Source organism: Corvus cornix, chromosome 11 (assembly GCF_000738735.6).
Source record: "Corvus cornix cornix isolate S_Up_H32 chromosome 11, ASM73873v5, whole genome shotgun sequence".
In the NCBI taxonomy this organism is placed as follows: Eukaryota; Metazoa; Chordata; class Aves; order Passeriformes; family Corvidae; genus Corvus; species Corvus cornix.
In genome coordinates this window covers 6286197-6299541 of record NC_046341.1, presented here as the reverse complement: position 1 = coordinate 6299541, position 13345 = coordinate 6286197, and the positions used below count along the sequence as shown (strand labels likewise).

At 44.0% G+C, this 13345-nt stretch overlaps 1 protein-coding gene across 1 annotated transcript; it reads left to right on the top strand.

Annotated features, from left to right (window-relative positions):
* Positions 1-7613: 7613 nt before the first annotated feature.
* On the top strand, positions 7614-12968 carry GINS3 (GINS complex subunit 3). The gene is made up of 3 exons (XM_010403593.4): positions 7614-7826; positions 8295-8528; positions 11064-12968. The coding sequence occupies exons 1-3, from the start codon at positions 7653-7655 to the stop codon at positions 11292-11294; spliced, it is 639 nt and encodes a 212-aa protein (XP_010401895.2). The 5' UTR covers positions 7614-7652; the 3' UTR covers positions 11295-12968.
* Positions 12969-13345: the final 377 nt, after the last annotated feature.

The following is a 13345-nucleotide window of genomic DNA, read 5'->3' as shown; positions in this document are numbered from 1 at the left end:
GAACTCCTTTTTCTGAAAACAATATCTAAACCCATCAGTCATTGAGATGAGATTATGCTGGGTTTGCCAAGCCTTCCTCACTTAATGTGTTTTTCTGTTATTTTACTAGCTTGCTTGTAAATACAGGATTGTAAGAAAAATGAGAAAATCAAAAGATATGCAGCTTCTCTTAGAAGAGGTTAAAACCCTGTCAAAAATCCTCATCTGTGTTTGTGTGATAAAGGCTGCCACCGAGTACAAGCCACAAAGTCCAGATAAAATGTGTTTGCTTTTAACACATCTCATAGGGTTCTGTCACTTTTGAATATAACATTCCTGGATATTTAGCTGCTGGCACTTGCACACTGCTGACTTACTGGCAATGAGATATATTGCTGGGCATGTACAGGGGTGTTTCATGAAAACCAAGATAAACTTTACAGGATCACAGAGCAGTCCCTGCCTGACAGAGCAAAGCTGTCAGATCTGAGGATACACCGAGACAGGATGTTCTCAGAACTACAGAGCTACTCAGCTGTCAGACGATGCAAGCTGCCTAACTTGTCTCTCCTTTGCATTCCCCCACACTGTGAATCACTGGAATTCTTCCAGATAGGATGCTCAAAAGGAATTGCATCTTTCTCTTAATCCCTGGACTCCAATGGTTAACCTCTCAAACTCTCCCCACATGCTTCCCAAGCTCCCACCACCTGGGATCACCTGACTGGTCTGGCAAGTGATAGTGGGTAGAGGAACCTGCAGGGGCCCACAGGCATCCCTTTGTATCACGATGCTCTGCCCACGTGGGGGTGAAACAGCTCTAAATTCACCCTAAGTGCAAAAGTGAGCAGTGCTGGATGGAGAAGGAGGGTCAGCTGCTTTAGGTGATGAAGAATGCTGAGACCAGCCAGACTCATCAATTCCAAAGTCAAACATCACAGGAGCAAAAGAGCTTTGCCCATGGTCCTTGCTATGGGTGAGTAACATCAAGCTCTACTTAATAATTATTTTGCTAGCTTGGACACAATTGCTTCAATAATGCTGCAATAAATAGTGTACTGGGAGTTATACCTACCTATTCTGCATAGTAAATAATTCTGATTAAGGTATCTTAGTCTCATAATCATCAATTCAAATAAATAAGTTCTTTTATTCATATAAATATACTTGGTTTACCATCCTTGCACCTGAAGGACAAAGCTGTGCAAAGGCTCAATTACCCCTATATAATCCCTTAGACATAAACCACTGACAAAGTCTGGGGGTAGAATTGGAACCAGCTGCATTTTGTCTCTGAGAAGGGGTTTAGAAAGGAAGTGGGTCCTTTCTGCTCCTCGTGACCCAGTGGGAGGGTCTCCCTGATAAACGTTGCCCAAATCTTCTATTCTGTCTGTGATGCCTTTGAACAGCGCAGAAATTGCTGCTCTCAGCCCACCTCTAGAAACTGATTTGCAGCAGCCACCTCTCTGTCTCCCCATGACACCTGGAATGCCAGCAAGAAACTGGGTTTGCTCTGCTCCTCATGGAACTCCTAGTTGATATTATAGTAATAGTCTTTCTCACACACAGAATTCTGGGACACAGAATTTTTGGAGTGCTCATTCTGACTGTAATCACATTATATCAGCCAAATTCTCAGTATGTATTCAGCGTAACCTGACATTTCTACGGTGTTTTCTTTTATTGAAGGATGAAAAGCTTCCTCACAAGTTAAGAACAAGATTCTCTTCTTTTTGACACAATGCAGTGTGCTCCAGTGAGGTGCTGTTAGATTTCCCTTCCCATATGTGATCAGAGAAGAAAGAGTTTGCATCTTTTCCTATTCTAGTATGCCTCAAAAAACATGGGACAGCCTGACCACATATCCACAGTCCAGTACTGAAAAGCAGCAGCCAAGAGGCAATCAGATTTAAGGAATTCAGAGATTCTGCTGGCCGAGGACAGTGAGCCATGGGCCCAAAGGAGCATTTATGCTCTGAAAAAGCCCTGGAATATCAGCATTCTGCTCATCTAGCGCTGACAGATGTAGGGCTGGAGTAATGCTGAAACCATGGTTCAAAGAGCACAGGCAGCTGAACACATGAAATGCAGATGACTGCATCCTCTCCAGCTTGTGATCCTGAAGAAGTCAGATAGAAGAAATCTGAATGAAGGCAGTGAAGAAATTGTTTAGAAGGCATTCATGTTGTGGTAACTGACTGACTACATATATGTGAGTTGGTAGGAACCTACTCTCCCTGCAATTCAGAATTCAAGCTTTCATTCTGGATCTTGAGAAAAGCATAGAGGGTTGTTTTGAATTTTTTTTCCCATTAACTCACTTAATAAAACCCTTCAGAGTAATACAAATAAGAGTGAGAACCTAGAATGAAGGAGTATTAGGATACAAAGAGAAAAGCATTAAAAGTATCTGTAGCCAGATTTACAATTGCTTATCTGAGTCTGAAAGACAAAGAATAATCTTTTCTTCACAGCAGTAAAAGCTGCAGATTTTAGCTTGTTTTTACTGGAAATGTCCTGGATAGCTCAGAAAAAAAAGCCCCCACATAATTTAGAAAGTGAAGCTCATATAGCAACCCACCCCTGTCTCTTGCTTTCAAACAGATCATCAGTTTCTAGTTTTTATGTAATTTCCTGAAGAAAAAAAAAGAACAAGAAAAAGAAAGTTTTTTTTCTGTGCACAAAGATTGATTCATTAGATGTTTTTTGTCTCTGGGCATTGAACAGCCTTTAGCTGAATAGAATTGGAGTTCATGCAACTTAATTGGAAGAGCATCATTTCCAACATCTCCCTAGGATATTTACTATGAATGGTGAGACACAAGAAAAAGAAATTGCTGATGTTTAGTGTTTTATCCTGTGGAAGGGATTCATTGTTTTGCTCAGCAGCTTGAGTACTTTAGGAGTAGGAAGGGCTCTCCCTGTCAAGAATGAACACAGTACTTTTCTTTCATCCTCATCATGTGAGTGGATGTGAAAGAAACTAAAATACTGTGAGTTTTCTACTCACATCATCACAGCCACCCTGAGACACTAAAAGTTTGAGAAATGTCACCCCTTTAGAATTTGTTGCAGATACACAATGCTGCACAGTCATCAGCAATTTCCTTACTTTCTTGTTAAAGGCAGTTATCACAATTACCATTTTCCCACACTTCTAAACAAAAACAATAGTGAATTGTCATCTAGGGAACTCCAAATGGAAGAAACATCAACAATTTGGGCAGCATTCCCAACTAAATGATAAAAAGTTTTAGCAACATGGCACCACTCCTTAAAAAAAGAAACCGCCTTCAAATGCCTGCTGCCGATTTAACTGTGACTTTCCACTTACCAGAAAAACAACACCATTGTTGAAAAAACCTTGGAAACTGCTGAATCCACTCCTGCATAATAACAGAGTGAATGACAGCTGGGAAAAATATTGGAATTCTAGAAATGTTTTTGTTCTTTCAGAAATTTTTTTGCAATGCCAGCTATAGCATAGCATCTGGTTGATCTTATGACTTCAATACTCCTTTTTTAGAAGGTATTTAAAAGATTTTGGAATTCATTGTACAAGCTGGCCAGACGCCCTGCTGCCTTCTGGCCAAGAGACCTTTGCTTGGAAGATGGGAGCCAAAAGATCCTTCCCATAGGATGTTTGGTTACCCAAAATCCCTTCATTTCTTCTGTGGCTGTTCTCCCACCCGCAATAAGTGTGGATATATGAGGACACAATCCTCCACACTTCCTCCACATGGAAAGGAATGATACCCTGAAATGTGAATATGAATATGGTGTACTCTTAATACTGTTGCTGAACATCTCACATTTGCAGATAAATTGAACAGGAAAGTTGTTATCTCCCCAGTTTTACTACTGATTTGTGCTGCTACCCCTTTTCCTTCAAAAAATGAGGCTGTACTGGACTGCAGAACCTGTCTCTTGGAGAGCAGAGTTTATTCATATGACGCAGCACTTAACTCCCTCAGGATAATCCTACTGAAACCAATTGGTTTACTTGAGTTACACGCCCGTATTTGCACAACAAAGGGGTAGCAAAGACACAGCACGATTTACAAATAAGGTCTCCCACTGCCACAGGCAAGTTAACTGATTAGGAAATGCAAATTTGTTGAGTGTAACTTCTAGGAGGGTAAGGAGTAGTTTAAGTAGCGTCAGCTACTTAGTAAATAAGTAGTTGAAGCGACTCAGACATTCTGCCCGGGGCTGTGGGTGAGGGATGTGTGTTACAGCGTGTGCTGCCTTCCACCAGCTCTGCTCTCAGGAGTGTGAACACCACACGGCCGTGTTCTACTCAGGATCCTTCGGCCAGGGTTAGACAGCAAAAACTCTGGCTCGTCAGTTGTTTCATCTAGGGATGTTAAGGCAGCAATAAACCCTGCCAGCATTTCTGATTGCTGGATAACTAATGCAAATAATAAAAGCAAATCATTCTGTAATCCTCTCTACCTCAGAGAGGGAAAAGACTCAAGATTAACCTTAGTTTGTGCTGTGGTTTAGTCCAATATGTAGAGACTGATGATTCATCTCCCACTTTGACCTTAAGAAGTAAGGTGAGGCCACAGAGAGAGGTACTTCCTTTTCTCATCAGCATCCTGCAGCTCTTTCAGCTGACTTACTTCACGTATTTAATGCTATTTAGATTACCCAGGGTGGCTCTATCAGCTGCCTCTGCCATCACCTCAAGTGCAGAGGCTGACGTGACACAGCTCAGTCACTCTGCAAGGCACACAGACATCGGCATGCTCTGATCAAAGGCCCGGGAGAAGCAGGTAACATAATCTTGCTTCCCCAAATTTATCTGATATTAAATTGGCTGAATTCTGTGTTATTCAAGATTTAAGAAGGATATAGATCAAATGTAACAGTTGTTCCTCAATTTTTAAGATTTTACTCGTTCCTGTACTTTGCAATCCTCTAATTTATCGACTGTACCTTCAAGTAATTTGGGTTTTATTCAGCACAGCTCAACCTTAATTCTGTAACACTTTGCTCTGTCATTACTCATTTTTTGGCATATATCAGTTATGACATAGGACACTCCTTTCGTTCAGGAAGGTCTTGAAATCATATTTTTGGAAATATAATATGGTTTAGGATGCTGGGGTCATTATTCATATTTTTACACTAGGATTCACACACAGGTGTTCAAGAATAAGAATCTGCCTGGTACCTTTCTCAGGATGAGAAGGCAAACATAGGACAAAAAGGGCTGACATAATTTTGTCTACCAAACTCATTATTCTTTAAAATTCTCACAAAAGAACCATTCTTCAACTGATTTTACAGTGAGTGTAAACATCTTTCCCTCTGTGTTCTTTCAGCTTTACCCAGTACTTCAGGCTTTCTGCACCTCTGTGCTTATTTCTGTATCACACACTGGAGGCTGAGGCATCTCGGGACACAGGGAAATTGTGCTTTTCTTTCTTCTTTTTCCAGATGTCTTAGCTCTGCACCCTGAAAAAAGCATATTCCATTTGCATAGTTCTCTCTTCTCACTCACACAGTGCACACTTTCATATTTAGCAGAGAGATTTGTTTCCTAAACCTCATTAAGCAGGGAATATTTTTACTAATCCAATTCAGCAAATTATAATTTTATCAGAACTGGCCTTTAGACAGAGCTTTCAGAAATTGCCCTGCAACTCATCTGGAAAATGTGCACAGATAAAAGGATTTATTTTCCAGAGAGTCTTAATCTCTCACTAAAAAAAACCCAAAAACCAAAAAAGCCCCCAACAAAACAATACAGGACAGTAGTTAGTGTTGCTAAATTTAATATAATGTCTGTTTTCTATGCCATAGAAAAAAATTCTGCATCTTACAAGAAATGACCTTTACATTAAATCTCTCTTTGGGGGCACGCATTGCCCTTACAGCTGCTGTCAGTATTTAATGTACCTGACTAATGGGGAAAGGGGACGCTGCACTCGGCAGCGTGTGGGCGTCACACTGACAAACGCACATGGGTACGTTTCTTCTGCTCACACAGCTCACAAAATCTCACCATTTCTTTGTTGGCTGGATTTTTATAGCACAGACTGCCATGGTACCCAAGGGATGTGGAAATGACTGAAGCACATCATCCTGAGGTCTCAGCCCACACTGTCTGTGCTTTATTTTTCTTTTATGAAATAAAACAGAGCAAGATTTAATAAACTCGTTTAAATTTTATTATTTTGCACGGATCTGACTTTGATGAAGATGTTAAAATACCAGCATAAAAACAGTAACAAATCACAATGGATCCAGCTTGAGCAAATAGCAGCAGGAAGAATGCTGAGGTCGTAAGAATTAAAAGATGATTAAAGATGCATTGGGCTACGCCTTAGTCTTGGACTGAAAATGTCATTAAAAAAATCATCAAACCCCCTATAAATAACTCCATGATTATTTCTCAGGGAAATTATCAGGTGTTTCAACACTGCTCAATTGTTTATTTTCCTTCCTCAGCAGGACAAAGACTGAAATATTTACTAGATTTTAAAAATGTCATTTTATAGACCACTGTCTATAGAAAAAATAATGTTTCAGCATATACAGCTCAGGGAATACCAAGAACATTTTAATCTGATGAAAAATGAACTACTTTCAAAACAACAAAACAATGAGCAAAAAAAGCACAAGGTCAGATTCTGAAGTGAAGTAAAATTCTGATCAAAATGGGGGATAACCACTGCTTTTATTCTTATACAACCAAACCCAGAATTCCGCACAGGGTATTTGATTCTGCCATCAAAAAAAGACTTGATCGTTTATACCACAGCACTAAAATGAATTACTTCGGGATGTAGCCTACCCTTGAAATCCAAGGTATACACAGTTCATTAGCACTGCCTTCTGCCTACTCAGCACGGCCACATCCATCAGCCTGATCATGTGCTCTGCACGTCCTTAATTGCCAAGGAGAAACACGGGCACAACCAACCACACGGGCAGCATTCCCTTGGCTTTCCATAAACTCTCCGGTGGGTGCAGATGAAGGTGTTTAAGCCGCAGGGAAACACCCCTGCCTTTGGAACAGCCATTCTGAGGGGCCAGGCCCTGCGCTGGGGCAGCATCCTCAGCACGGCGGGGCTCAGCGGGACGGAGCAGCTGTGCCCAGCCTGCCCTGCCGCCAGCAGCGATCCCTGCAATGCTCTGGGTTGGAAAGGACCTTAAAGTTCATCCTGTTCCAAAACCCTGCCATGGCAGGGACACCTTCCACTATCCAGGCTGCTCCAAGCCCCGTCCAACCTGGCCTTGGACACTTCCAGGGATGGGGCAGCCACAGCTTCTCTGGGCAGCCTCTGCCAGGGCCTCCCCAGCCTCACAGCGAGGAACTTCCCCGCAACACCCAATTTCAGTGTGAATCCATCCCCTGTCCTGTCCTGATACGACTCCAAGACCCGCCTTTAACGCAGCTCGGGCTGGTGTGCGTGGGGACGGACGGGACCGGCTGAGAAGTCGCGGAGGTGCTGCAGCCGCGGTGCCGCTGCCGGTGCCGGTGCCGGTGCCGGTGCCGGTGCCGGTGCCGGTGCCGATCCCGATCCCGATCCCGATCCCGATCCCGATCCCGATCCCCCCTCAGCCGCGCCGGGCGCGGGCGGGGCCGGGGAGGGCGCGGCGCATGCGCGGTGGCGGCGGCGGGCGGTGCCTCACGGGCTGGCGGGAGCCGCGGCCTGGCCATGTCCGACTCGTATTTCCCGGTGGGGCCGGGGCTGGGCATGGAGGAGAATTTCCTCTCGTTGGACGACATCCTCATGTCGCAGGAGAAGCTGCCGGGGCGCGCAGAGAGCGCGCTGCCGCGCCTGGCCGTGTTGCTGGGGCAGGGCGCCGGCAGCGCCGAGTCCGTCCCGGAGGTAACGGGGGAGGGACGCGGGACCGTCGCTCCCGGGAGGGGACGGGGCGCGGGGGGCTCTGCCCCGGGGCCGCCGCCTTGCCCCCACCTCCTGTCGCGCCTCCCAGGCCCGGCCGCCCTCTGTTCGTGGTCACCGCAATGGTGCTCTCCGTTACTTTCTCAAAAGTTATTTTTGCTTTTATTGTATGCGCTTTGCCTGTTTGGTTTATCCCTTTTCTCTTGCTGTTTCATAATCTGACAATTACTAAACCACAGAGCATCAATAAAACGTCCACTTTCTGAGTCTTGCGGTAATAACGCCTCCAAAGTGTGTCTGGTTTATGGTAGAGTCACAAAATACTGTTCTGAGAACAAAATCGACTTTTTGTAATGCTGGGTCTTCATTAATAAAGTTCACTCTCTGTCTTTGGGGCTGCTTCAGGTGTACTTTCATGGCAAGGATAACTTTTGTCTTCTCTCGTTCCTCCAGGGATCAAAGCTGGAAATCCCACTGTGGCTTGCTAAAGGGCTGCATGACAGCAAAAGGAGAATCATCTCTGTGGAACTGCCAAAGATTTACAAGGAAGCTTGGAGGACGGTGTTCAGTGCTGATGCCAATGTGGTTGATCTGCATAAAATGGGGCCCTACTACTATGGATTTGGCTCACAGCTCCTGAATTTTGAGAATCCAGAGAATCCTGAGATAGCTCAGACTATCCTGCAGGCAAGTATCTGAAAATTGGGGTTGCATTTTTCTGTCTTCCTTTTGTTCCCAGTCTTCAGGAAAAATATCCTGGTTTAATCAAAATGACTTCTGGATTGAATATGGATGACCCTCTTGGCAACTGCACAGGCTGGTGCTGGAAGCCTCCAGTGTGCATCCAGGAGTGTAATTTTAGCTTGGCATTTCCACACTATAAATGTGTTTCATAAAATGCTGTAAAACAGGACTAGAGGAGATGTAAGATTATTTAATTGTGCCTGTACTGCAAGGCAGAATTAATTCACCCCCATTGTTTCAATTTTTCTACCCTGTTTTTAAATTCTCTCATGCTGAGACCTCACACTGCTCTGGGCAATCTCTTTTAGTGCCTCTCCAGCCTCACCTTAGGAGGTTTGCTCTGATGTCTGAACCAAAGCCCCTTCCCAGCAATACAAGCTCTGTTCTGTTTGTCTCACACAAAGTAAATGCTGAGGACAGATTCTTCTCTTCCTTCCTGCAGCAGTCCCAGTTCATTTGATATCTCTCTATGGGTCATGCTTCCTAACCTCTGACTGCCCTCACTGTGCACTGCTCCTGTCTCTCCAGTGGATCTGGACAGCATTGCAGTCTCATGCTCAGGACTTTTGCTGATGAAAACAAAATGATTACTTTGTGTGTTTTGTGTGGCTGTGATGCTCTTGGCTCATTGTGGTGCAGCATCTGGTTTGTCATGATGCAGTCACATGGATCTGTGCTTGGTTTGCAGTGCACAGTGAGATGGTACAGATTGCATCTGCAAACAAATAGTTGCCTGACTTTTACATTAAGGCAGAAATAGTAAAAACCTTCTCTTAGTCCTGGGTGAATTACATCCCATTGTTTTCACGCCATATTTCTAATTTGTCAGGATTGCTGTGAATTAAGAGTTCTGCTCCCTGACATGCCTGTAGTCATCCCTTCTCCTTCTGCATGTTGCTTGCTGATTTAATAAGCACAGCTTCTATTCCTTTAGCAAGCTCATTAATTAACATCTCAAACAGTACTTGGTTCCACAGAGACCCCAGTGGAGCTCCACTCAATGTGTTCTTTCCTCCTGACAGGAGCTGTGGATGATGGCTGTCTCTCCTGACCATCTATGGGTGGTCTTGCTAAATCTTCCAAGAATGCCCCATGACAGATACCCCTCTACTGCTTTTCCTGCCTGTGCAAGGCCTGGCATCCTGCCCTAGCAGGAAACCAGGCTGGGCTCTGGGAGTTTGTTCTTGGCAAGTCCATGATGGCTGTTATTCTTCTATTCTCTTGCAGAAGTTTCTGTATTGCTTATTCTTTCCAGTATGCTTCCAGGAATTGATGCTGATGGATTTATAATTCCTTGGCTCTTCCTTTCTCCCTCTCCATCTCCCCTTCCTCTTTTAAAAGATAGATGTCATCTTTGTTTCTGGACTTCAGTCTTCTTGAGCTTTTAAACATAACCACTAACAGCTCTGAGATCTCTTGAGCCAGGTCTCTAAGTGGGCTGGGATGATTTTTATTGCATTTTTTTTCCCCTTTCTCTGTGCTTTACATTAAGGCTGATGCAGAGAGGCTTTAAAGTGCGGCTGCTTTCTTGGAGCTGTCCACTGAACATGTGCTTTGAGCATTGAGGAGGTGCCCATGCCTTTCCTTGTCTTTTTTCTTTCTGCTAATGGGCATCTTAGGAAAAAAAGCCACAGCAGAACTCATTACTTATTGACAGAAAAATCAAAGCACATCAGGTTTGATTTCTCTTTAAAAGCAAACAAGAGGGAAATTGTGCTGACTTAAAAACCTGCTCCAAAATATTCTGGAACTACGAATGGGAAGTCTAACTGTTTGGTGACAAAGCCAAAATGACAGTTATTAATATATAATATATTTATCCTATAAGTTCTGACAGTTCTAAAATCAGCTTCTGAAATAACAAAGCACAGTTTTCAAAGAGTTTTTACCCTTTTTTTTTCCAATTCCCAAAAACAAAGATAGAGGGGAAAATAAAATACCTTAAATATGTCTTGTTGCTTAGCTTTTCAAAATGCTATTTATAAGTTGTAGATTGGTTTGGTTTTTCACCTTTTTCATGGTTAAGTGCTTTTCTAGCAGACTGAATGCTTCTCAGCAGCACTTTGGCTTAACTTCCAGGACATTCACAACTTGCAGCTTGCACGTTCCTGCAGCAGCTGCTGTGGCACGAGATTCATTCCTCCCTCTCTAAAGCAGCGACTGCTTGAGAAGTGAGAGGGAATAGATAATAATTGTATTGTATCCTGTGGCCTCCTCAAGCCTGTTGTGAGGAAGCAGCCAAAATCCAGTTCTGTGTTTGCTTCCCATCCAGTATCAGGCATTGATGTCCCAGCTTGGCATGAAGTGGTTTTGTCTTTGTAGCCAAACTTACCAAGTGCTGTGCTGGTTGCAGACCCTTGGCTTGCTGTGAACAGGAGCCTGAAGCTTTGGCTTTTCAGTTTTGAAAGCTCAGGCCTCCAGGTTTGAGCTGGGGGTGGCTCTGTGTTACTTGTCAGTGACTCTGTTTGTTTTCTTCAGACGTTCATTGCCCGTTTCCGCCGCATCATGGACTCCTCTCAGAACGCCTACAACGAGGACACGTCTGCACTGGTGGCTCGGCTCGATGAGCTGGAACGGGCTCTCTTTCAAGTGGGCCAGAAAGGGTTAAATGACTTCCAGTGCTGGGAGAAGGGACAGGCTTCTCAAATCACAGCTTCCAGTCTGGTGCAGAACTATGGGAAAAGAAAGCTCACAGAAGTGGATGGTTAAAAACCTGAAGATCATGAAGTTACAGTGGGGGACACAGATTTACAGCCTGTTGTAGAAGAGAAAATGTAATCAATTTAGGGAAGGACAGGCTCCCTGTCCAGTAATGGGAATTCTTCTCTGTAACAACTTTGGATTAGACTAGTGAAAATTCTAAAGGCAGAGGGCAAGGGTATAAAAAACAGATCACACCACCAAGTAGCCTTACAAACAGCTACAGCTTACTCGTAGCACTCCTGAGGAGTTGCAGCTAAAGTGTTTGCTAGGTGGCTGAAAGGCTATGAGAGGATGTTCTAAAGGGTAATAAATACTAATTATTGTTCCAAATTGATATTTACAATACCAGATCTGGAAAGAAGTGTAGTTTTTGTATTTCATGTTGCCCTGCTCATTCCAACCTCCTGGAAACAGCTGTTAATTCTATGAACAGCTGTTTCCAGGTTCCCTGTTCTTTAGAGAGCTTCAGTGATGTGGAAAAAATGTGATACAGCACTAATTTTTTTTTCATTTCTTACACACTGAGGTGGAACAGGTGCTCTTTGTGAGGCAGGAATGTTTTTCTTTGCTGACTTCTGTACACAGTGCCAGTGCCCTGGAGAGAAATACCTCCTCAAACCCACAGAGCAAGTGGCTGCACAGGTCTCATGCTGCCTTGTCCTCTCTCTCTGTTTTTGGCTCTTGTGACCTTGGTGCTGTGCAGGAAAGAGTGCTCTTGTTTGATGCCTGTGGCTGTTGTGCTTTATGTGTCTCTGATGGGTGTTCTACAGAGGAGGAAACAGAAGGCAGCAAAGAGTAAAGTTCTGGACCAGATCAAAAGCAGAAACTTCAATGGAAACTTTGCCCGGTTATCAACCTTTGAGGTATTTGTTTCTCCATGAGAAATTCTTCTGATTTCTAAATTTGGTTAGTAGAAGGGACAGAGCAAATGAACTGAGTTTCCTTCCTTCTGATCCATCTAAATGAATCTAGGAAAATGATCCTGGTAAATGTCATCCTTGCCAGTAGGAGTGACTGGATTTGGAACTTGCTAAACAGCACACTGGTTATCATCCCATGTGGCTGCCCTTAAACCTGGATCATCTCAAGTCCCATTGGACTGGAGACAGAAGACATGGTTTTCTCTGTAGGACTTAGTTCCTGCAGTTACCAGGATGGTTGTCATTTGGAAGCAGCATTAGACATCCTACAGGTGCTTCTAAGCCTCTCTAGAAGGAGGACCTTGTGGAGAACCTAAGCAGAGGAGCCAGATTCTGATGCTGCTGAGCACTTCCACTTCTTTGGGAATCCCTGGGAGGTGACAGCAAGATCCAGGTCTCAGAGGAGCTGTTACTGGACTTGCAGATGCACCTGGATATTGGATGCTTCAAACAAGACCTTGAGTACAAAGGGCCATTCCTTGGCCAGAGATGTTCAAGCTCAGCCTGTGGGGGTGGCGAGAGGGGATGGTATTGTGCCTTCACAGCTATCGTGGTGCCTCCCCCTCAGCTGCACAGGGCCAGCTGTCCTGCCACAGGAGACTAATTGGGAGCTTGCCTGGCAAAGTATTTCAAGAATGTGCAGGATGAAATGTGAAATGCTGCTGCACTTAATGACTTAATGGCACATAATGGCTTATGCATTTGTCTGTTGTCCATTTCTGGATTTTTATCCTGAATAAATATTTGGCAAGGGAATGCTCGTAATGTGAAAAGTCTGTTGTTAATTGCCCCACAGCAGAAAAATCAAATGGAAAAGTCCAGGTCTCTACAAAAGTATGGCCATGATAGGTAATCTGTGTGCTCTTACAGATAATGTGGTCAGGAGCTAATTCATGCAGTTGTACCAGTGTAGAAATAGTTCCTGTCTGACTTAGCCCAGGTGGGGACTGGCAGCTTGCACTGGCTGTGGCAGAGACCCTGCCAGACAATCAATAAGCTATTGCTTTGATGAGTTGCATTTTTAGGAACATAAGATGGGTGGAGATGACTCCGTGTTACCTCGACTTTGTTGTAGTGGTGGGTGGGAGGTGGGAATTGGCTGTCTCTGTATGCAGATCCTGCTGCTCCAGGCACTGT